This window comes from Takifugu flavidus, chromosome 16, assembly GCF_003711565.1.
Source record: "Takifugu flavidus isolate HTHZ2018 chromosome 16, ASM371156v2, whole genome shotgun sequence".
Classification (NCBI taxonomy): domain Eukaryota; kingdom Metazoa; phylum Chordata; class Actinopteri; order Tetraodontiformes; family Tetraodontidae; genus Takifugu; species Takifugu flavidus.
Window position 1 is genome coordinate 3,666,458 of NC_079535.1, and position 24,941 is coordinate 3,691,398.

General features: G+C 49.8%; 1 protein-coding gene and 1 long non-coding RNA gene across 9 annotated transcripts; one reads left to right on the top strand and one right to left on the bottom strand.

Moving 5' to 3' along the window:
- Positions 1-405: 405 nt before the first annotated feature.
- On the bottom strand, positions 406-24,255 carry LOC130539860 (DNA (cytosine-5)-methyltransferase 3A-like). Of its 8 annotated transcripts, none has more exons than XM_057058556.1 (23): positions 24,046-24,255; positions 22,774-22,961; positions 20,826-20,927; positions 17,497-17,848; positions 15,274-15,320; positions 13,264-13,410; positions 8,159-8,506; positions 7,668-7,826; positions 7,295-7,402; positions 6,839-6,995; positions 6,613-6,759; positions 6,360-6,404; positions 6,210-6,289; positions 6,020-6,132; positions 4,903-5,086; positions 4,716-4,800; positions 4,495-4,640; positions 4,199-4,289; positions 3,946-4,094; positions 3,615-3,715; positions 3,335-3,404; positions 3,148-3,266; positions 406-3,041 (listed from the first exon to the last, which is right to left on the bottom strand). In XM_057058556.1, the coding sequence occupies exons 2-23, from the start codon at positions 22,846-22,848 to the stop codon at positions 2,900-2,902; spliced, it is 2,967 nt and encodes a 988-aa protein (XP_056914536.1). In that variant the 5' UTR covers positions 22,849-22,961; positions 24,046-24,255; the 3' UTR covers positions 406-2,899. The 8 variants fall into 8 exon arrangements, with proteins under 8 accessions (XP_056914536.1, XP_056914532.1, XP_056914530.1 ...); XM_057058552.1 differs by having other exon boundaries at positions 3,630-3,715; positions 4,208-4,289; positions 24,046-24,240; XM_057058550.1 differs by having other exon boundaries at positions 4,208-4,289; positions 24,046-24,240.
- LOC130539947 (uncharacterized) lies at positions 15,758-17,067 on the top strand. The gene is made up of 2 exons (XR_008954257.1): positions 15,758-16,911; positions 16,962-17,067. It is a non-coding gene; the product is annotated as an uncharacterized LOC130539947 (long non-coding RNA).
- Positions 24,256-24,941: the final 686 nt, after the last annotated feature.

Genomic DNA, 24,941 nt, shown 5'->3' on the forward strand with positions numbered 1-24,941 from the left:
AATAATAATTTAATGATTAATGATGGTATGGGCTGTTGGCTAATCAGTACTTTCAAAGGGCAACTGGAGTCCTGGTGAAATCCCTATTTTAACTCAGATAAATAATTTTTCAGGAACTTCAGTATAGAGTCAAAGGTTACATAACAAAAAGCAGAGAGAGTAGTGTTGTTTTTTTGTTGTTTTTTTTTTGCTTTTTGCACAAAAACAATACATTTATTCAAGTGTTCTCCAGCACAAGTACATACGGAGCCTTTATCTTCTCTCTGGGCACTAAACATAGGTATTGAAGGTGGTGTGTGTGTAGGGGGGGTGGGGTGGGGTGGGGTGGGTGGCTGCTACATATGCTGTATGAACTGATCTTGTGGAAAAGCGTGTAGATTATAGGCAGAAAAAAGTCACAGCGTGTCAGCAGTAATGTAGAATTATTCACCTGCTTTGAACAGTACAAATGAAGTATTTCTGATTCTTAAAAAAACAAATACAATCATTTTAAAACATTTTAAAAACATGGAGAGCATCGCATGGAATGTAGGAATAAAAAGCAATGTGTATTAAGCATATATTATGCTACAGTAAAAGTTATTACCTTTTTTCTCACACAAATTTCCCACAGATAAGCACCAACTACAGCAATCTCTAGTCTAAAACAATATAGGAAACCTTTCATTAACTGTTATCCTTATTTTTTCAAGTACAAAGTTAAAATGCCTTTTTTAATATATTTATACGAGTGAAATAATAGTTCTGTTACTACAAGGAACTTAAAAACAGTCATTGTCAAGACATGTTTATTTCTCTTCCAATCAAATATACTTTTTCTTGATTAGATAAAATTTTTAGCACCATCAGAAAACACCTACAATCCCTCTTTTTGAAAGTCTTACAAAAGAAAAAAGGATCAGAAACAAAAAGGGGGAACAAAATCACCACCGTGTAGGGCTGCGCAGAGAAGATTCACCTTAAAGCTGTCTCTATTTAAGACCACGACACTAAATCTGGACTCACTTGACACAAACTAACCAGTACGATAACGTCTCCCTACGTCTAAAAGCAGGTTCGGAACCAAATCGGTTGCTGGATTCGTATTTTCAACCTACGTTTTTTTTTTTCCTCTAATGTCATGGTGATATATATTAGCAACAAATTACATTTGTACATCTCCAAAAAAAACAAAAAAAAACAAACAAAAACAGAACCAATAGAAAACAGCAACTGGAAAACTATGTACAAAATGTACAAACCACAACAGGGATGTTAAGAATGAAGAGGAAGTGGGAGAAATAGCATCTCTCACGAAGCACGGGAGGTCTTACGGACCCTGCTGTGCAAGGAAAACAATGATGGCAATAAGGTCACTTAAGAAATAATTACATTTAAATTTCAAATTTAGACTCTTAAATATGATATAGATAAGCGATAACATCTGTTTAATTACCCTCTTTAGTCTTTGAGTGCTGACGTCTTTGTTAAGCACGTGTCAGTTTTTCGTTTTGACAAACCGTCGCCTAAATCCTTACGGTGGAGACAATTTAACCTGTGGCTGCAATCCAATCCGTCACCATGACGACCACGCCAAATGTTAAGAGTCCAAAGCCTCGCTTTTTTTTCCTTTTTCTTACTCTACGTTCTCAACGGAAATAGACATTCTTCCATTCTGGGCGGTGACACGATATGGATGATGGCCGAGTGGGTTTGGGATTACATTAATCCCGCTACAGCGCGGATCCAATAACCCGGGTTTCAAAATCCGTTCTATCACTTCTGTTGGCACAGCCCTACTGTATACAAAAGGTATTAGAGGGTAGATCAGTTCACATCATCAAACCAAAATAATTCACAAAAACAAAATTAAAAAAAAGAGAAAAAGAAAAGTATACATATAAAAGTGCTTTATAATGTTGACATAACAGCACAAAATCGCTATAAAAAGGTAGAAGAACATTGTGAAGCCGCACCATAGTTGTTGAGTTTCCTGACTGTTGTTTTTTTTTTTCTTCAGTAAAGAGGCGAGATTAGAAGCAGGCTTACCTGTCCAGGTGAGCCTCCAGCTCCCCCCCTTCCTCCACAGTTGTACAGTAATGTCATTGGTGAGGATAAAACTAGAAAAACAAAGTTTCACAGACTTTTTTTCTTACTTTTTTTTACTAAAAATGAATGACGGGAGGCGTCGTTGCGCGCGTGGCTTGGCCTCGCTCTGTGCGTTCCAGGCGGACGGCCTCGAGTGCAGCGAAGGCTTCGGAGATTTAAAAGAGCACCAGTACAAACTGTAGAAAAGCTGTAAAATGCATAAAAGAGGACACGCTCGTGTTTGCAGTCGAACGAAAACAGGTTGCTTTCCCAGTAAGTGTAAAAATCTATTTTTTTTTTCCAGCAACAGCTTACACAGCTCTAGAGTTGTAAATGCCACACGAGCAACGACTGCTTCCCGTCACCTCGGAGCACCATGGTGTTGTAACCATATTACAGTAGTACCTTTATTACCTTCAGTTGTGTATAGAAACTGTAAACAAAGAGGTATATGTGATCTGGAGTTTTGGATTCTTAGAGACACGGCGCTCCTGACACTGAGGGCAGTCCGTCCTGATCCCCACGTCTGAGCCAAGCTCAGCAGCTGGAAGCACGGCCGCGACTCAGGGGAGGACGTCGCAGCCCTTCTGTATGGACGTGTCTCACGCGGCGCCTCGCTTTGCTGCCTCAGTGTCTCGAGAGGAAAGCGCGGCCTCAAGTATAGCTTGCACAAAACAAATCATCAACACCCGATAACACTGCTAAAAGGTAAAAGGACAAAATTAAATAAGAATTACAATTCAAATACAAGAAATAATGTGAAGTCTACGTCAACGTTTGAGGATCAAGGCTCTTGTTTCTATTCAGAACGCGCAGCTCCTAAAGTTGTCGCTTAAACGCACGCAAAGTATTCTTTGAGCGGTGCAAAGAGGTGGCGGATGACCGGGACGCTCCACGACCTGCCCAGCAGCCTCTGCCTCGCCAGTCGGCTCATGTTGGACACGTCTGTGTAGTGGACCGGGAAGCCGAAGATCCTGCCGGGTGGAGCGGGTGGAACAGGGAACAGACAAAGAGGCGGAGGAACATTCGTATTAGAGGCGGAGCCTTGAAACGGTCCCGCGACAGGTGGCGCCGGTTTACCTCTCGATCTCAGTGCACCAGAGGATGTCCTCCTTCTCGTTCATGTAGACGGGGAAGTGTTGGTCCTTGCCCTGCTTGATGGAATTGGACCTGGTGGTGATGGTCCTCACCTTCTCGAACTGGCGGCAGATGGATACGTAAGCGAAAGTGGCCGCTTGGAAAGACAAAACGCGACTGATGCAACTACCTTAGCCGTCCTGCCGTGCTCTAAACATTCCTGCAGGTCCAGTTTGTCAGTGTTTGTTGAGCTCAAAGGCCTGAGGAGAAGGAACGACATAAATTAATGTCTGTGACGCGTTCAGACTGAAAAGCGTTTGTTTTTAAACTGAAAACAGGTCTTATTACATCCCCAAAGGGTTTATTACATACAAAACATGTTCTCATTGGTTCCCAAATGTTGCATGCAAACAACACAATAATGTGACAACCAAAGAAATGTGTTTTCCACTGTTGGTCATTGTCCTCACCATTCACACACCAACCTGTTCATGCCAGGAAGGTTACCCCAGAAGTAGCGTGCACGGTGGGCGGCGGACACCTCCTTGGCATCGATCATCACTGGGTTGCACTGCAGCGCAGAAACAGAATGAATCAGGCTAATCCAATTTCTAAAAATGAGATCAATTTAATAAAAAGGCTCTTATAACTGCTGCCAAATAAAGGAAATAATGTATTTACGCCACCAGGGGGCATTCAACATCCACCCTGCCCTCCTCTTCATTACTGCCCCACTCGTGGCAGGTGGTTCTGACTAGTTATCACCTGCCGGGTTAGATAACCCCAGCGAGAGAGGCTGACCTCTAAAAAGCGGGATATGTCCCTCTTATCGCTGACTCCCATGGCCACCACGTTTTCAAAGAGCCAGAAGAAAGGCCGGTCGTCGCCCTCCTTGGGACGCGCCTCGTGCAACAGCCTGTAAAACTCAAAGAACAGCCGGCCGGTGCCCTCTGTGGGGCGGAGAGAGCCAGTCAGGGGCGCACACTGGTGACGCATTAGCTGGTGAATGTGCTTTGAAAGTGGACAAAAAAGAAATAGGGGGAATAAAACCCACCATAGAGACCTTTCCTTGCAGGATTGACTATGGAGAGGTCGTTGCACGGGCTTCCTCCAATAACCAGGTCAAAGGGACCCCACTCTTGTATCTGTGAGGAGATAAGATCACGAGTAAGAAACATAAAGAGGCCGAGTGGAGATAATAGCGATGAAGATAACACTCTATGTGCAACAACTGCCTACGGGCAGCAGAGCATGATGCTTTAAATACCAGCGTTCTCCTGCTGCAGTCTTACATATTTGCAACGATCATCCCGGTCGTGCGTGCCGGACGGATCAACAGAGCCGACTCACGTGTTTGCGCGTGACGCTCCTCACGTCGCCAACGTACATGATGCGACCCTGATGCCGGACGATGCCCAGAGTGATGGAGTCTTCGCACACCTCCGAGGCTACGTAGCGATCCACTTCGATGCCCAGTTCTTTTAGCACCAGCAGCCCTGCGGGGATACACAACACCTGAAACAGCCGCCGGGGTTTGGATGCGTCTCTCCCTCACGGAGCTCTCAGCTGACCTGTTGCTATGCCGTCGAACAGCGACAGGACGCGAATGGGCTTCCTCTTCTCTGCCATGACGGGGGGGTAAACCTTTGGTGTCTCCTGAAATGCATTCAGAGGAGAGGAGGGGGCGAACATGAAGACCTCCAAAAGAAATGAAGACAGTCAAATAGATGAACTGAGACGCTTTTAGTCGCTACTCACGAAATCCTGTTCGTGATTATTTGCAAAGAAGTGCTGGAGGCGGCTGGGCCAGTCGATGCGACGGGCCAGCAGACCGAACACGCCCTTCTGGCTGCACATGTAGCAGTTCCAAGGGTCCTCTTTGATGGCCGCATGTGCCGCCCCTGGACCGACGAGGAGGTCGACGCATTCCACGCAGAAACACCTGCAGGGAAACGTTTCACCATGAGTCCAAGTCGCCTTCAACGTTACCCAATAACCGTTAACGCTCATAAATACCGAAATGAATCTTTCAGCACAACAGCGGGCTGCACACGAGAACACGATTTTGTCATCTCCATCGAGCTACGCAGGTAATTTAATTGGGAAAAGCTAATTAAGGAGCACGCTGGCTGGTTGCAGAGGTCAGAGCAACTAGGACAACAAACAGCGATGCTCCAATAACAGCCAACATCATGGACGGCGGCGTTTATCTGTCCAAACCTGCAGCAGAAGGCTGTAAAAAGGGAGAATTTGCTCTTTTCAGCTATCAGCTAGCTTCATATACTATTGTGTCCTGACTACAAAAACAAATACATTCAATATGTGCAAAGAAGGCATAATCCTGCTAGAGGAAAACCAGATGCACACTGGCAGCGACCGCATACAAACAGATGATTTAGATATATTCATCTCCTATAGAGATTTATTCCAGTATGCTGTTCTTCTGAGAGGCAACTTTCCTGCGTTATATATTGCACAAGGCCGCTGACAGCAGGTCACAGTCAGCGGAAGATGGATGGGCTGCATCCAGTGGGCTGTAATTTGTGTTTATTTGAGAAGAAGGTTCAAGTATAAATGTTAAATCAAAACATGCCTGCTCAGTTATGATGGGGATTATGCTGAGAGGCCTCAGAAATGATCCTATTTTTGACAGTCTGAGAAGAAAAAAAGCCTTTTCAGCCCTGGAGCCTTTTCCCGGACCAGTTTAACGACACCCAACGGGATAATTGCTGCCCAACTGCTATTAAAACTCCTTATATGTGCATTTAGAACGGCACTGAACGCAAACATCTACCCTCCCTGGTCATTTCACGCTGGAGACGATAGCGTCGCCATAGTCAGTGTCCACGTCTAAGCTGCGCGGCGGGAAGCTCACCGACAGCAGTTGTTGTTGCCGCACATGAGCACCTCCCGCCCTCCGCAGCAGATCGTGCAGTATGATTGGTAGCCGTCGTCGTCGTACTGGTACGCACATTCCAGGAAGCAGTTCTGCAAGAGAAGGAGACGCGGTGAAGCACAGCAGGGGTCGGAGCCGTAGATTTGAGCCGCCTCGCTCTTCCGCCTACCTTACAGCTCTGGCACATTCCTCCGGAGAACAGCGGGTGCTCCAGGCTGACGTTCAGGCTTCCGCAGGAGATGCAGATGTCTGCAGGCAGAGTGTGTGTGTAAGAAGGCGTGAACGCTCCTGAAAGGGCCGCCGTGTGTGAAACACCTACCCTCCAGGTTGCGGCACTTCTGCCTCACGTCGTGAATGAGCCGCTCTGAAAACACGCACAAGCGATGGAAGAGATGCAACTTAGAGGCAAAACTTTCTGGTCTGGGCCACAGCTGAAGCATTTCTGCCTCCACCCATCACGCCCTGAACCCCCCCCCCACGCTGACAGACCACACGTCCATGCGGAGTCCTCCCCGCGGGACAGGAAGGAGGGTCCACGACTCCTTTTCAGCCTGATAAATGAGCGACTTTACCTCGTGTCCTCTCGTCAATGATGTCCTTGACCTTGGGTTTCTCCGCTGTGCTTTTGCGGGGCTTTTTGGCCGGCGGGGGGGTGTAAGCTGCGGTTTCAGGCTCCACCCACATCTCAGGGTAGACTTCTGTGTAAGGGTTACGCTCCTCTGGGGTTAAAAGCACATCATGAATTAATCATCGCTGAATAAACCGATGGGTGGCCATGGACCCCGTTGATCATCTTACCCTCTGGTGGCTCTAAGGCCTTGGGGCCAGTGGGCTGAAATCCCGTCATTGCCCAGTCAATCATCTGCTTGTTGAGAATTTCCACTGACTTGGAGGTTTCTGTTTCATCACTGTCAGGACAGGCCATGAAGGCTTTGCCTGCCCGGCGACTCGCCACCTTCAGAATATACACACACGTCAGGAGACACCTGCAGCTGTCGTTGGAAATCTGATGAGCTGAATATTTAAACTGGTAAATGATGTAAAATAATGACAAACGTTTGGGCAGAACTCAAGAGAACGAACTGATCTTGTGTCTTATGGGTCATTTTAGAAACAAGTTTGTAGGAGATTCTACTCAGGCAAACACCAAGATATTACACATTTATATTACATGGTATAAAATAAGTGCTGACGAGCTAAAAAGAAGCAGTTGTTAGCATAAACATCTCAGTTCACAAGGCTGACTCCACTCACCTGTAACACCTCATAGATGGCTTTCTTGTACATGGGCTGCTTGGTGTAAGTTGGTTGGTGAAAGGCATTACTGAAGGAACTTAAAGGCAAAAGTTTCTCGACACAGACCTGAAAAACACGCCCGCGAATCATGTCAAATATGTGGCAATTTTAAATTTAAGACATGGAGGCAAAATGTGTGTGGACATTAGAGACGCTCGTGGTTACGCTGAAGAAATAAAAAGCCGAGCAAATAAAGCGCGAAAGGCTCGTTGCAGTGATTCAGTGGGCGGCTGTCACCGCAAACAGTGAGCCGTTCACCTTCGCTTCTCCTGAAAAAAGGGAAAAAATAAATCACCTGGCGGCAATATTAACGTTGGCCCCGCGCACTCACCACGGAGAATTTTCCATCTCCAAACCACATGACCCATCTGGTTCCCTCAGCAGCTCTGCTCCGTCCCGTCATCCACCAGGACACGATGCGGCCTGGCCACCAGGAGAAGCCGCGCAGCTTCCCCCAAACCAGCTCGCCGATGCCAAAACCACGGCCGTCCTGCAGCCAAAGGCAAAGACAAATCCTCCAGTCAGGCGTCACCTCTGAACTCATCCCGTCTCAGCTCCGTAACGCCGAGGAAAGAAACCTCGCGTGGCTTTGGCACGACGGCTTCACCAGAGAGGGAGGAAGAATAATGCTGCACGTTTCATTGGAATCTCCCCAGGAAACCCTCTGAAATCGTAGCCGCAAATGATGCAAATCTGCACTGATGCAGGTTTAAATGCATCATTGGACCACGTGGGCCCGTCACCTCAAGTCAAGATTCCTAATTTATGCTGCTCTGCTATCACTTCAAATTCAATGACTTGAACTCAGTTGGTAAATCTTACATCATACTCAGGCTCAGTGTCTGCAGGATTGGGGGAGGTCTTTTCGGCTCCTCCGATGGCGACGGGTTCGGGGGTGGTGGCCACCGTGGGGGACGCTGGGTCAGTAGGCTGCTGCTGCTGCTGCTGCTGCTGGGGCGGCTGCTGATGCTGCTGTTGCTGCGGCAACGATTGCTGTTGATGCTGAGGCTGAGGCGGTGGCTGAGAGTGAGGCTGAGGCGGCTGCTGCTGCAGCTTTGAAGGCGGCGGGTGTTTGATTATCGAGACCTCTTCTTCCCGGCTCTCCGTTTCGCTCTCCTTGTGATCCTTCATCGCGCTCATGGCTGACATCTGTCTGGCCTTTTTCTCTGCCTGAAAAACAAGAGTCGCTCTTTTCAGACTCCTTTTCCAACCACGAACAACAACAACAAAAAAAACCCTCTGGTCAGGCTATAAATAAACGGGATTTGAACATATGGGCGAACAAGAACTGTGGAAAATGAAAATATAAATGAAGCTGATGGGAAATAAGCAAAAGCAAATTCAAAAACCACCCAAACTCCCTAAAATTCCCCACAAAAAGTTATGCTCTAGAGTTCTAAGAAAGATTAGTGCCCGTCTCTCAATAAATCTCCTTTGTTCTCCCTCATGGTATCAGGATGCTCCACAAACCCTTTGTGGAGTTATTCCAAGTTTACTCAGGTCAGGGCATTTGCATATCAGCTCCAGAAAGTTATTAAATGAAGCTTGTGGGAAAGGTCACGAGGCGCCTGTGCTTCATTCCACGCTGACCCAGAGCGTGTAGAGCCGGGCCTTATGGGCTCTCTGAAGACATGGGAAAAGGGACCCAAATCTGTGGAGGAAGAGGAGGATTGGGGATGGGATATTTGCAACATTAAAGCAGCATCAGGGCTTACAGAGGCGCGTCTCGCACCGTTCTAACCGACTCCCACCAGATTGTTTAGATTGGGTTTAATACCCCCATCGAGCAGCTGCCCGGGCGTCAGAAGAGGGCTCACGCTTTATGATCCCGAGGCTGAGGCTCAAGAGTTCCGGGCAGAGAAATATGATGGTGGTGTGTGAATTACTGCGATTGTTATTGTTATTTCGTGACTCTGCCGATGCAGGACAGCAAAACCCGAAAACACCTGCAATAACGCAGCCACGCCAAAGAAAAGCTTAAACATAAAATATTAACTTGTGCACCTGTTGGGACCAGCGCAGCTGTTGACCGCTGATCAGTAAAACCGCAGTTGACGCGACCCCTGCAGTGACCACGCCTTTATCCCCGACCCCTGGGCCCAATGGATCAACTGTGTGCAGTTACCCCTCGGGGTCCGGGGCTGCAGGGTTCACCGGGTTCGTGGTACCTGACACTGAACCTCCGCGTCCATCAGATACCGTCGGACGAGACCCGGTGAGGCTTAAGCCTTCCGCCGCAAATCCACAACAGCTGCGCACTATTGATGTCCGCCTCCTTCGCGGCAACACACGCGAGTCCACGCTGCCTTGCTCCTCTTCCCCTTTTTCTCCTTCACAACTCGCACATATAGATGCGCTCCCATATGCAAACATGTGTGAGCGATGCTATAGGCGCCCCGGCAGAACACTGCTGCACAGCTGTGCTTACTTTCCCAGGTTTTCTGCTCTCACACACACACAATACACACACACGCAAACTGTAAATGTCCGGCGGCGGGCTGAGTGTGTAGAAAGGGGGGGGGGGTGGTAGAAGAGAGAGGGAGTGCGCACAACCCCAGCGTGACTAGTAAACAATAGAGCCTTTAAGGGGAGGTGGAGCCTAGACGTCATGGGGAGGGGCTTCAGCACAGAAGAGTAGAAACATGTGCTCTTCAATCAAGGGGCTCTGCTGCAGTTTATAAATATCTACTGTGGTGCCGGGTGGATAGTTCAAAGCCCTTGGCCACATGTGTCGGACCTCTCGGTTCTATGAGAAACATGCCGGAGTCCCACTGGCCCAGATGTGAGGTTCCGCATGCTTAGGCGCAACAATGTGTCAGTCAGTGAAGTTTGTAATCACTCAAACAGCGATAGCAGCTATGCTAGCTAGCAACAGGGCCTGTGGCTAAACCGGCGTGTTCGGGGGCGTTTATGCCGACCCCACGAGAGGGTGAAACTGCCAGTGGGGGAGGAGAGACAGAGCGGTGGCTATACGAACCAGATATTTGTCTCTGGACTTCTTCCCAGTTGTAAATGCCCCCACCGCCACTACAACCCCCCCCCCCAACACCACCACCTCCCCTCTGGGGGCCTCACAGTGTGTGCAGCGGTGAAGGCAGACCCTCCGAGTCTGAAGGGGAAGGCAGAAAAAAGCGGAGGCAGCAGAGACACAATGCCGTCTTTATCACGTCCACACGGCTGTCCATCACCGCCGGCTCAGAAATACCATCAGTGCGATCTGCACTCGCGCCCGAGACAAACGCCGAATGTGACAGTAGTTTTACAGTAAACAAAGCTGGCAGTGAAAGAGCTCCAGTAGGAGCGAACCTTTCATTACACTAACAGACTAGATTAACAGTGGACGCCGTTGTGTTGCAGTGAAAACAGAGGCTCTGCAGGCAGGGTCTGGAGACATGTTGGGTCCACAAAGAGGGATAATCGGACTCCTAAGTCTGTTCGGCGTGACACCCTGAGGGCTGCAGGGGTGACAGAGTGCACGGGGAGGCACAAAAAAAGAGAAAGTCTATTGGACTCTGGAGCATGCACAGTTGATACTTGAGCATCTGATCTCAGCCGTACTTGTTAGCAAAAAAAAAGGTCAGGTTTGCTGCGCAGCGCCAAGACAACAACTGCGTATTACGAGGTTTGTTAACTTTACGAGGGAAACCTCTGAGCCTCCAAATGTCAAAAGTGCAGTTGCAGAGGAGAGACAGGTTTGAGCACAGGGTGTGAGCGCACGGAACAAAGGCAGCGGATCGAAAGAAAGAAGCGCGAGAGAGGAAAGTCAGAAGAAACAAACTGCAGCTGAGTGCTACTTCCTTGCGCTGACTAAGAGTGAGGCTTTGAAGATGTGAAGATGACCTTTGCATGCAGCCGCATCTCATGTGAGACGTGCAACGGCGCGACAGCAGAGAGGGTGGTAGGAGCTGTTTGAGTGGCAGCAGAGCCAGATATCTGCGGAAGTACGGCCGCTAGCAAACAATGCCAAACAGCCTCCATTCACAGCGGGGACGCGCCAAGAACGGCAGACATCTCACCTCTGGAAGCGGCAGATTCTGCACGTTAAGAGCAACCGGTTGCAGGTTGTGTCGCCCAGCAAATCGCCACAGATTCCTGCAAATGCTGTGTTTTCATGAGAGGCACTGGGGGTAGGTGTCAGGCTAAAATTAGCCATCTGGTTCTCATTGTGCCGCCTCCTTTCAAGAGATAATTAGCAATATTACCGAGTCAGTCATGAATACATAAACAGAGTTCCTCTCGGAATCCACAAGTGGATGAGGAGCCTGCACGGTGTGTTCAAATGACCTTTAAAACTTCTTAAATCTGTCTAAAATGACAAAGAGCACAGGCACTTTTGGCATGGAAGGAAAGCGAGCAGAGGGCCCCCCACGCCAACTTCACCCTAATCTCACGACACGGCGCCATGCTAAAGCTAAATATATGTCACCTAAATCTACACTCCTGCTACTCTTGACATTTCAAGGCGCTTCTATGAAACAGGAAATACTTTGTGCACATTTACCACTCCGCGGGAAAAGGCTCTTTTTTCTTTTTTTAACACACCAGCAACTTCCCCCCCCCCCCCCCTCCAAACATGGCTAAAGCCTGCTGCACTCTTCCTCTGTTAAAGAGACGGGTTCCCTTTAAGCTGAGCAGAGCAGATGGTTCGGGACAACTCGGAGAAATACCTCAAGTCAGCATATTTCCCCTCGCCGTAAGCAGGCTAATCAAACATGCACGCCCGTGTTATCAAACAAACAATGCAGCGCACGTACCCATACGCACCAGCAGCAACCCTCATAATCCAGCGTGGGGCTCGAGTTTTTTTCCACCCCCCACTCTCAGCGTAGAGCGAGATCGCTTAAAAAAAAGAAAGCATGAACATTTCTTTGTCTGGGAATTCAGGGTCAGGTGATTGCCGACAGGAATTCTGGTTGGCTGGAGAGGACTTGCAAAACGTTGGCAGGGAGCCAAGAGGCTGTCTTGCAAGCTGGACTGGAAATTTGCTGCAAAATCTCATCTTCACTCTCATGTTGATGGTACAGGGTGCACGTCCGTGGCCGGGGAGGGGGGGGTCAGGACAAGAATGAGGAGGGAAACAGAGAGAGGGAAAGCCAAAGAAGTGCACTGTAACAGAAGGCACGTGGAAAAAAGAGAGAGAGAGAGATCCGGGAGAAAGTGCGCTGCAGCTGCAGCCCTTCCAGGCAACAAGTCCTCCGGGCTGCAGCGGCACGCACGCGGCTGTGGGGGCTCTGGGTCAGCGGCACAAGCCGAAAAATAAGCACCGGCATGTTCTGTTGCTCCTCGGGAAAGCGCGCTGGTGCCAAGTCGGTGTTGCAACATGCAAAGAAGGAAAAGCTCTCATCCGGGAAAATCTGCAGCTAGCCCTTTAGCTTTGACGCTCTGGTTGCAGGGCCGCGGTTCTGGGACGGATTTATGAGCTCTTGTTGACCGACTGTAGATTAAAACCATTTAAGGTGCTGGACCTCCTCGGGTTCCTTTCTTCTGCACGTCGTGGAACAATCAGAACACAACCTAAACAGTGGAGCCAGAAGCTGCAGCCCCCGCTCTTCAGTTCCCGAACCTCTGAAAATGCACTGCAGGAGTTCCACCGGGAACCTATTAGGTGTTCCTAAGCTTTCTGGTGAAAGTTCATGTGGTTCAAAGGCAGCCCAGGGCTCGCCAGAAGGGAAACATCTGCAATGTTGCAACTGTTAGATAGCATACGATACTAAAAATACTAAAACAATGAATAGAGAGAGGCAACTCGGGAGCAACTCCCAGACAAGCTGGAGCTCAGAGAGCTGTGGATCTGACCGCTGAAATAAATGGTACCTTCATGAGATATCAAATGACCCATCAAATACACTTGGCCGTGTTTGAAACACCACATGCCCTGACACTGGCCCTGTAATCTACGGTGGCTGGGACAGAGTTGGGGTACTCACCTCCAGCTTCCACTTGGCCAGCCACTCCTCCCTGGTCCGCTTGCTAATGTAATAAGGGTCACCAGCCTGGAAGGTTATTCTGGGCATGGGCCTCTGACGAAGGCTGATCTCCCAACCAACTCCCCCTCGCAGCCTGCCTCGATCTCCCTGTTTAAGGTGTTGGATACAAAAAAGTTAGCTACCGTGTCTCCAGTCTGTTACCCAGATTCTGCACTCGAGCCTTTTCCACTGCAGACTGCAGCACCTACTCATCTCACCTCTACACCAAATTGTTTTGGGGGGGTTGAGAAAGCATCCCCTCGGCATCGCTGCTCATGTTGCAACAGCTGTGAGCGGACTTACACGGTCAGACGATGGAGGGGATCGAGGTTTCCAATGTGCCGTTCTGTGTTCGGATGCAGGTTTAGCACGTTAACATGCAACGTTCGCAAATAACGCATATTCCATCATTTAGAGCTCTGTAATTACCATGCTCTTACACATAGAGAGCGTGTCGTTCACAGTTATAGAACCGACCAATCGACAGTCTGCAGTACCGGAGGCCGCCTATAGGTGGCCAAGAAGTTTTACCACCTCTGTGATCGAGAAGGAGATGGAGATCGGATATTTGTGTGGTGCGTGGTGCTAGCAGGCTCGGAATGGTCAGGTTGCTGGGGGATGTCACAGCCTCAGCGACAGCGTTTCCAAGTGTATTTGATATTTCAGATCTATACACCATTAGGTACCATTTCTTTCATCAGGGTAAAGTAGGAACACGCAGTGGATCTGATCTTTAAAAAGAAGACGATACGCTGTCAACACCACGATCTGCAACAAAGTAGAGTCCACCGCACGACACCCGTTCCCATAAAATTACCCATACGTTAGGGTTCGCGTGCGTTAGCTAGCGGTTCAAGGAGGTGGAGCTTTTCACTCAGACAAGCATTGAATTGTGTCACAGGCGGCTAACCTCAGGTACGGCGATACGCCACAGTGGAGCAATTGACAGTGACATTAACATACGAGAGTTGGAAGTTAGTTTAATCTAATCCTGACAATGAGCAACATGAGAGCTCCCAAAAAAGAAAAGTAATTGTTGAAGGCCCTCTGGTGGCGGGAGGAAGTATAGATGGAAACCCAGATTACGGCAGGTAACGTATGGCTAAAAAAGCTAAACTCTTCCAAACTCTTCCGAATGATTTAGCTATGTTAGTTAATGTTGGTATTAGTTTTGTGTTAAGCATGTTGTAGCATTAGCCCTCAGAAGGAAACATTACACGACGTTAGCAACCACTTACTTTAGCTAACGACTAGCCTGGCGTTGTCCAAAGCAATGTGATGTGTCTTCCACAACCACTGATTTTCATAAATAAACATGTTTGGAGTTCTTTTATGAGTATTCCGACGCAGCGGTAACACAATGACTAATGGATGTTTTACACTTTCCCTGTGAGATAGGCTCAGAGAGAGTTTGTTAGCATTGGAGAGACGCGGGCTAGTTGGGCCAGTCCAACCGTTTCAAGGCTTTAATTTAAGCTTAACTAACAGGCTTCCGCTTCATATTAAACACACAAATATAGCGAGAGGTTTCAATTCTTGTGTCAAATCTGCTGCCAAAAAGTAAATAAGCTCTGAAATTGTTCCTTTATGGAGGTTTCCACGTTGGTTTATGACTGGACAAAGTCAGGCCAGTTGCTGGCTGCTGTTACAGACTTTATTTTACGCAAATCTGAAAGTGAATGTTGACTTAAGGTTTATATTTGCCTATAAACTCTTTCATCATCATTTCTCAAAATTCCTTCCACTTACAGTCATGCAAACATCCTCGAGTTATGTACACAGCCTGTCAGCAGTGACTATTTGCAAAATTAGGAAGCAACTTTGCCGGATTTGCGCTTGCAAGAGGACCAAGTAGAAAATCTATTTAAGAGTTAGCATTTACGCCTCAAAAATGGCAATTTGTTCTCATCACTCAAAGGAAATTAGCCAAAAGCAGTGCCACAGTCCCAGGAAGTGGGCCAGAACCCTTACCTCAGTCTTGACTGAATCAACTCCGTCTTCCTCTTTGTGCTCCACATCTGAGAAGGCAACACAAGAGTTGATCAGTTATCAGACAGTGCAGCCATCGCTTATGCTTGGGTTTAACCTCGCCTCCCCGTCTACAATTACCGGCGACAGCAACTGAGTGGATGTGAAATTCGTAAACCTGCGGGGAGACGTGGGCTCGGGGGAAACTCCTCGAGCCTGAGCGGAGTGGAAACTTGTCTGTGATGGCTGGAGCTCAGCCGCCACGTGAGGTTTGATTCCACTCGGCGGTTGTGTGGCGACTGCTCTGGTTATGACGACTGCGGTGAGGAGTCAGGTTTACTTTGGCGAAAGTCACGCTCGTCTCATTATACCCCGCCCCCTCCCGCATGAGAAACACAGCTGGTTGCTATTAGCATGGCCCCTCCCACTCCAGAGACGGACCGCTTGACTGTAGCTACGGCGTGGTTATTCACCATCTTTCGCTACAACAGCTCTCCTCGACGATCGGGGACAAAACGGGACCGGAGCTTTCCCAACCGTAAGTCTCCCACAAAAATTCCACTTTGCATGTTTTAGTCCATTAAGATTTTTTACTTATGTACATTGTAACCTATGACTTCCTGTTCATTTCCAAATTTCTGAGTCTCGAACCCGGTCGTTGGCCCCCCTAAACGTGGGCGCTAAAACGCACGTGAGCGCGTAAAACATGCGGTGGTTTGCACTCGTGTCCTGGTGGCCATTCCTGATCTGATGGATTTCCACTCGGGAAGGAAAACAAGCTAAAGCTATCCAACAAAAATGAAGCTAATTTAAGATGTGGAGTTAATAATTGTTTTCTTTCTTAAACAACGCTGTTTCCTGTGTTCGGCGGAGCGGCGAGGGGTGAGCCAGGCAGCGTGGACGCCGCCCAAATGAAACACCAACAGCAATCAGGCTTCACCACCCAGCAGCAGCGACGGATAAGCCAAAATCAGCTTCGTCACCATCGGAACCGACGCTCGATCCCAGCACAAAGCGAGTGTTTTTACAAGAGCGGCGGCTCGGTGACACGACCCTCGGTGACGGCTGTGGCAGCTGTAGCCTAAAATAGCACCGGTGTGAGTAAACAACACAAGAATCTGCCGGCTCAAACCCAAACACTCGAAGCCCGAGGAGCCAAGGACATCTGATGCCACGTTTCTGACTCTAGCTCGTCCGTGAAGTGCCCTACAGACCCGTCCAGACAATAATCCCCTCTCTTAGCACCCTCTTCAAGTCGGTTCCATGTGCAGCTCAGCCGCCAGCCTCCCCGTCCACGCGGCTCTGCTCAGAAGTGCTCGCTCTCACCGGGGATAATTGACCATAGAGCAGATCTGCGGAGTGGTAGCGGCTGCCAAGGTCAGCGGGTTTGTGAGGGAGCTGGCTCGCGTCGCCCGCGGAGAGGACACCTTGCCAGTTTGAATTGGTTCCAGTTCTCATATTGCTCGAAGTCAGTTCCATTGCCTCCAGAGCGCCGACTCGCCCCAACAGTTCCTAGAAGCATTTTCTGGAATGAGGAACGGTTGAGGACAGATCTGGGCGGCGGGAGCTCCTCTTTAATCTAAACAACTGCTGAACAAATCACAGGAAGCTCAAAGAAGGTCAAACACAAACCCTCTCCGCGTGTTGACACTGCTAGAGCCAACCAGAAACCCACCTGAGGGAAACTGGAGCTCCCGGGGGCAGCCAAAGTGTCACCTGCTGCTTTTGATGGAAATCGCTGCTTATTTGTGGCTGCTTGTTAATAAAACAGGCAACGGAGCGCCGCTGCATCCCCGACTGTTGCTTCTATTTGTCTCCGGGCACGGCGCCATCCACCTGGCGGCGCATCTGACGGGGAGGCCACAACACAAGCCCGTCGGCTCCCAACTGAGGCTGGTTGCCAAGAGACACTCCTGCCTGGGTTTTATTTGCCATCATCAAGGTCGCAGCCGGTGCCTTTGAGCCCGGGAGAGGTGTGAGACACGTGGCCGAGGGCGCCGGAGGCCAGGCTGAAAGGCGGCGCGCAGCTAAGTGATATTATTGTCAGGCAAAAGCGATCGGTCAGCACCTCTCCCACCTGGTTGTTACGTTTCTACACCTATTGTAGCTGCTGCCAGACACAAATCGACTGGACGCGCTCTACGGTTGGCGTCTGTTTGGGTCCGCGCTTAATATCAGCATCTTAAATCAAGCAGAAACAAGAACTGAAGCACCATTCCAGCTCACATTTCGTGGGGCGCTCCAGTTTCCGTCTCCCTCGTTTCTTGCGAGACAGCGTCAGGCTGTCGTCCTTGTCTTTCTCCGGGTCCTGCTCGTCCGGACTGGGCTGTAATCCGTTCTCCTGGACGGGGCTCCAGCTCTGACCCTGGGGGCTGTCCTCCGCCCGGCAGAAGGACGAGTCTCTGGGGATCCCGTTCTCCGCGTCTCTCCTCTCCTGTTTGGGGAAGCACGCGTCGGACATCCTCTCTCTGTGGCCGTCCGCGTCGCCGTTGTAGACCTGGGACATGGACAGTCTGCCCATACCAGGGTAGCTGTGGCCCCCGCCGACGGCATCTTTAAACGGGCCGCAGCTCTCGCCCTGCAAGGAAAGCCAAAGCGCTCCATGTAGAGCTCATTATTGCTGTTATCGGTGAGCAGGTTAAAGAGCATTAGAAACACAAGTCCTCACGGCTCAATTTCAAAGTATAATCGCATGAAAGCTGCGATTCATCACGTCGCAGATAAGCCCCCTCGTGCCCGGCGGCGCTCCAAACTCAAACGCGGGCTCATTTCCCTTTCAGCTCTGTTAAAGCACAGTTGTAAACTTCAAAGTTGCACCAATAAATCTGCTGCGCGGCTACTAATGTGCTAGCGAGCAAGGGATTACAGTTGGAGTTCACGAGGTACATACTGAGCCTTCTGTAGCTGTGCATTTACCATTACAGCAGCATGGAAATATGCCCGGAATGTTGGCTGTTTGACAACAAAGAAGGTTTTTTCACCGCATCCAGTTTGGAACGCCCAGTGGAGCTATTTCATTGTCCGGCGGGGACGTAAATTCAGCAATGACCTATCTGAAGCTGAAGTTTGGGTTAACTTTGATTGCTGTGCTTTGTTTTCGCCTGAAGACCTGGAAAATAGTCTTTTAATCCCTCAAAGAGGAAAGCGGTGGCGTTTCGGCTCCTAAAAATAACCGGCGTGGTTCAGAAAATCCCATTACTGGGTCACCGTGAGCAGAAAAGTAGAGCATGCCTTGTGAGATCAACACGGATGGGACGCTGATGCTCTCAGCCCCTCCAGAGACGCAGGTACGGCGGGCGGCGTTTAAGACGGACGCCGTCCCCGAGCTGTCGCTCTCCAGGCAACGTGAGGTGCAGCGCTAGAGGCAACAACAAATGCACAGCTCAGATGTTGTTAGCCATCTGACTCAATTCAAAACCCAGGAAAGAGCAGACGCTGTGTGTGTGTGTGTGTGTGTGTGAGTGTGTGTGTGTGTGTGTGTGGTTGGCGCTAAAGCCTGCGTAAACAGTACACAGGGCGCTTGCGGGAAGAGTTACGCAAGTGATTGCTCCCCTAGTGACCTACAAAAGGCCCCTGACTGGGGTCAAAGTTCACAGCCGGGTGAATCAGGGGCAGCTCGGACGGACGGACGGACGGACAGCGGCCAACGTTCAAGCTGATCGCCTCAACGTGCCGTCGCGACAAAGAGCTGGTGATTGTTTTTCCGTATTTCCAGGCTCTGGTGTTTGGTTTAGTGGCGCATAAGTGGGATTATATTCCATATGTTATTATATATGCGTGATTTAAGAACGGCAGGATTTGGCGCAGGTTCCGTGGTTAAAAACGCAACCGAGCGAGGATTCCTTTTCCAGGCTGTCGGAGAAGGCTGCAGCCCGGAGCCACGGGAGCGGCGGGGGCGCCGGGGTCAGTTAATATGTAAGTGAAGGGCTGCACTCAGGTGGGTCCATAAACACTCGGCTTAGCATTGGTGAGCAGGTCACGCAACTCCGGGTTCTTGTCAGGACTTTATGTGTGAAAGGTTGGAGTCTTAATCTGGCACGGAATAATAATTAGCGAGGGGAGAGTGCAGACGAGTGTAATCCAGAGCATTTCAAAAATCCAAAGACAGCCGAAAGCTAACTAAGCTGGCAGGCAGCGACTTGCGTTTGGATAATAATATCAAAAATACCTGTTTGACTGTGACACCTGGCTGATGCCGGTCCCTCCGCGGCTGTGAAAACACTCACTGTTATTCTGACAGCAGCTTTTTCCCCTCTCTGACAGGTATTAATGCTTAGCGGCTTCAAGCCCATGCCGACGCCAGCCTCCGGCACATCGCTCCCTGTCAATCACGCCGTACCTGCCGAGCTTTTCGAACCCTTTTTCCAGGCTGCTTGAATCTCACCGGGAGCGTTAATGAACAACGATTCTGAAGCAGAGGCTCCGGCTAACCATTAGCTTCTCAGGGAGGAATACACACCAGCCCAGGAGTCATTATTAAATGAAAGCTTTTAACTACAAAAGACGTCTTAAACTGCTAACGAGCAGGGAGAAGCACGCAGGAGTCGTTCCCAGAGGCTAGAACAGCACTTTTGTTTTTACGCTAATGTGTCGCCTCCAACTCGTGCTCCAACACGACCGTGTGACACCGGAGGCTGAAACCAGCTCATATGATGAGTCACGTGGAAAAAAAGGGTTGTTTGTTGTTGTTCCAAAAGCCCACGTGGGACGGAGGGGTGAAAACCGGCTGCAGTGGCGAGGGAGGGAAGGGGGTGGTTTCCCCAGGCCTTTCGATATTCATCTGAATCCAAAGACAAATATCCTCCAAGATCTCCCCACGCCTGACTAACAGCATGCCAGAGGCTCCTGTTAAGGATGAGTTTGGCGTCCTAAACTGCCCCTCTTCCCCTGTGGTCTCTCCTTCTGCAGCTCGGTCCCTCTCCGGGTTTCTTCCTGCTCTTTCCTGCTACAGTTGCATGGAGCAGCTTGCTCGGGGGGGTCAATTATGTTCAAAGGGAAATCTATCGGGCAGAAGGGAATTTTATGAGGCTGACAATAAATCAGTCAAAACTCACTCCGCTGATGACCACGGCTGCCCATCGGGGTGGAAATAAGGGGGACATTTCCTGGGAGGCCAGCGAGAGGCAGGAAAAATTACGATCAACGTCGCTTTTAAAGAGGGAGCGTCGGAAAACATGAGCGTCCTGTCCTGTTTGCGTTCTGCCAGACTCTGCACTTCAGGAATCCGGCGAAATGGATTAATGATTCACTTTTAATCAGTCCGCCCAGACAAGAGCACCCAGCCAGGCTGGAGATGAGCTAATGTTAGAGTTTAAGAGGCCGTTAGCATCGACTCGCTGGTGCCTGGGATTCGGAAAAAGCTGATAAGAGAGAAGCATTTTATAGAGAGGCAGGGGAGAACAATACAGCGGGAGAACACGTGCATGCCTTGCAGGATGTAGGAAACGTGCACATTTATCCCTGTGTTCAAAGGATTAAACGCCATTTTCCAGGTTGCTACTCTGGCCACGACTGCTGCGGAAGGTTCAGGTGATGCAGGGAAGGTCGTCACTCACGGGGAAATGTTTGCGCTTCCGTCCAGGCTTGCTACCTTTGTAAGAGGCACTGGCTGACTTGTCCTCGGTCATCAGGTCCACGTCCATTATTGTGCTTTCACCCTGCCAAAGGAAATCAGACGACAGATCTTAGTGGAGCTTCCTGAAGTGAGTGAACAGAGTTAGCAAACGCTGGTATCACAACTGGTCAAGGGAAGAACGACAGGAGCTCCTCTGAGCCCACCTTCCGCAGACAATCCCCCCGTCAGCGTTACAAAGATGCTGACAGGCCTCCTCCTGCCGTAATTTCATTTTGATTAATAAAACTGCCCCCCCCCTTCCACCACCATCAGGCACCCCTGGGGCTGACGGGAGAAAAGACCATCCGGATGTCGACGCTTTGATTTCCAATATTGCCTGAATGGGACCACCAGCACCACGTCTGCATTCGAACGAGGGTCGTTCCTGACAGCCGGGTGGTGGGGGGGGGGTTATTAAATTCCTTCAGTATTGAATGTGTGACTCCCTCCAAGACAAATGAGCTCTTCAAACTGTAATGCGTTCTAGTAAGCAGAGACCCTCCGCCGACTCCCCGTTAAGTGCTTTCATTTTAATCTGGGGGCCTCGTGGGGGGGGGGGGGGGGGGGCGATTACAGTATGAAACCACACGACTGTCGCTGCCATATTGGCAGCCGGGGAGAGATAAGCGGTGGATCTGCAATGGCTCCTTCCTGCAATCGGAGACGAACGCTATAGGAGTACCAGCTCAGGGAGGAGAGTCAGAGCGCCGGCTCACATCACAGCAGATGAGCTGCTCCTGGTCTTTCTGGGGGGGGGTATGTGTTGTTTCAGGACAGGCAGGCGGCCGTTGGCCCGTTTCTAAAAACCCTCGTCTGGATAACAAGACTGATGGAGCTGCGCGATGAGCCGCCGCCGTTTGCAAAAGGAACGGGACAACTGGCCCCAAACGGTGAAAAAACCCGTTCTGGATTCACTGTGTTTGTTAAAACACAACCTGGTGCTTCAGGGATTTTTTTTTTCTTGCATAGAAGCAGAATTTGCATAGATAATGGCGCGTTCTGGCGCCATGGCTCATTTGGGAACCCCTCGCATGGATGACACATTTCACTGGTGCCTGCAGGAAACCGTCTGCGTGGCGGCCGCGTGAGCGCTCCGGCGCTCAACACGAGCAGCACAGGTAGTTTAGAACCCACAGCCCCCCCCCCTGATGTTCTCTCAAAGACAAAATGACACCCCAAAAAAATGGGGGAACATGAAATAAAGCATTCTGTAGCCTGGGGTGAACCCGGCTATGTTGTCAATATCTCGCCACTATTTTCCATCCGAGCAACCAGTTATTTGAGGGAAATTCTGTTGCTTGGCAACAGGACGACAGGCAGGACTGTGTAATACGTGGTGGAAGAGGACAGATCTCCCCCCGTTAAAAAAGCCGCTCCAGTGCCGGCTCAGCCGCCACCGGCCAACGCCCACGTCACCATTAGGACTCCCACGTGATACCTCGCTGGGCCCGCCCCACCGGGGCTGCCGCCGGGCGGCGGTGACCCAGTGAGATGATGAGTGCACGGGCAACTCACGCCGCCAGAATTCACACAGCGTCGTCAATAAACAGATGGAGCCGACGCGTCAGAGTCATCGATGGTTAATTAGCTCCATTTAAATCATTTAACCGGCTTTGGCCCGTGTGAAAGTACAAGCAGGATTACTTGATGACATCATTGGTGTAATAGTACAGCAATAATGCTGACTAGTCATCCAGGACTACGAGTACGAGTAATCTCCTAAATCACGTTTTACAGTGGGAGCGTCGGGTCAGTCCAGGTCATCCAAAGCGACCTTTGGCGAACCCTGCGGTCATAAACCTTTGGGAGACATCCCCATTGACAGTAAAGCCGAGAGTAGTCCCATAAATAGAGATTCCAGATGCTGGTCCCTCCCACATCTGCCTTACCATTCTGCCCCCAGGTGAGTCGGTGTAGTCTGAGCCTTTAAACGCGGTGGTGCCGGCGACGGTGTTGGACGGCATCCTCGTGAGGTCTCCCGGGGTAAAAATAAAAAATAAAACCCTGACAATGATGTTGAGGTGGAAATAAAGCAAAAGGGGAAAAGATGGAAACGAGAGATGGTCCCTCTTCTCTCCTGGAAGGTAAGAAGAGACGAGAAAAATCAAGCTTTCCATTCTCGCCCCCCTACCGAACACACAGTTCCGTGCACATTTCCTCCAGCTGAATATCATTTTCTGTCACGCAGAGCATCAGCTTCCATTTCTGGAGCGCAAGACGCGCATAGGAACCTCAAAGGCTTCTATAGGATACAGTATAGCTCGCCTATAGTGCCGAGGCCCTCGTTCCTGCACCGCATGGATGTGTCGCTCTACAGTAAATGGCCGTGCGGCGCAAGCGCGTCCGCCGACAGGAGGCTGCGAAATCAACTGGCGGGGATTGTGTTGCACTCCCCTTTCCACGTTAGAACCATTCCCTTTTCACATTCGGCGTCTGGGTTGGAGCGAATGTGCAGGCGGCCATGCGCAGAGCCGCACGGTTACGCAGCTACACTCGTGGAAACGCACGCAAAAACCACAGGTTACATTTGTCCTGTCGTGCACGCTTCGCTTCGCGTCCTCACGGGTGTAAGTCAACGTTAATGACAGGCAGGAGGAGCTCGTTTAACGGGCATGTGAGCTGCAGTGTGTCGAGTGAAAGGTCCTGCAGAATAAACGCGTTTCCGTGAAAAAAAAAGAAGATCAGGACCGCACCGGCTATCACTCTTCACGCATCCTCACGCACATTTACCAGGCCCGAGCCTTCAACTACCAATCAATTAGTTCTGCATTCATAATTGCAAAGTTGAAGACGTCTTTCCAGTAGAGGAAGTCTCCAGTCTGACCCGGGGGGTGGCTGTGGCTCTCTAAAGGCCACGGTCACTCAAGTAGAACCCCCGTTATCAGTGTGCGTGAGGCCGGGTTTTCCTGGAGCCACGTTCCCGGTTCTGCCCCGTAAATTCGATAAAGTTCAAGTGCACATCGCGATGACCAATCAGCACATCTGCAAAGAAGCAACCCCCGCTGCCTCCAAATAAATAAATAAATAAATAAAAATGGCTATTTCCCCATTTCCATCGAGCGCCTTCCGCTCTCAGCCTTCACGGTCTTTTCATTCCGAAAGGTTGACCTTCCTAGCGGGTTACGCGGATAGAAATGCGCGAATCAGTGTCTGATGGTTACCCGATTTTCCCGAGTCCCAGGTCTGACCCTTTTTTGTCTCGCTTGCTCCCGGAGCCTCCTTCCTCTTCTCTCCCCGTCCTCCACCTCCCCGGCCGGCCAGCTCTCTTCCAGATGCACCGCTCTCACTGCAGGGGCCGCCGGCCGCCTCCTGCTGCCGCACACGCGGTCCTAGAGCCCGACAAATGCGCCCGGCACCTGTGTAAAATGAGCCCACAGTCACTCCAGCAAAAGTTCAGAATTATCAATGATGTGGCGATGAAAAGTGACGTCAGTCAGGTTGAAATTCAGCCCGAGGTTAAAAAAAAATGGTATAAAAGCACCTTATTTGAATGGAGAGGATTCATCTGTTTGTTTGTTTGTTTTCATACTGTCTATTCGTCTTTTAATTTTATTTAGGAATTCATTGGTTTTAATATGAATGGTCCAGTGTGTTTGAGTTGGCTTCTTCTTTCTTCAATCCTCTTTGCAGGTGTTGAGCATTTAATTAGAACTTAAATGTGCCGTAAACATGAATGTAGCTGTTGATGAACATCAACAATATTTGAATTTCACGTTTAACTTTGTCCCCTATGAGCTTCTGGAGAAACCCGGAAGACCTCGCGCTCATGGAGGGGGACCCGCACCACTAGTTACAATATTTATGCTCATATTAAACACAACGCGATGATAACCCATTGGTCGCTCAGTTGTAAGGGATTAAACATTCTGCAGTGCTGTTGTACCGTCTCAAACGGAACCAGTCCCGTGTGGACGTGTTTTCTTTTACGGGCCGCAGTGATTCGCTTTATTGGCTGCTCAGCCTGAACAGTAGCAGCTTGCGCCTGTCTGGATAATTAGCATCTTTCATCTACAGGTTGAAAAATTAACGAGCACAACAAACACGCAGAGCCGTGTTA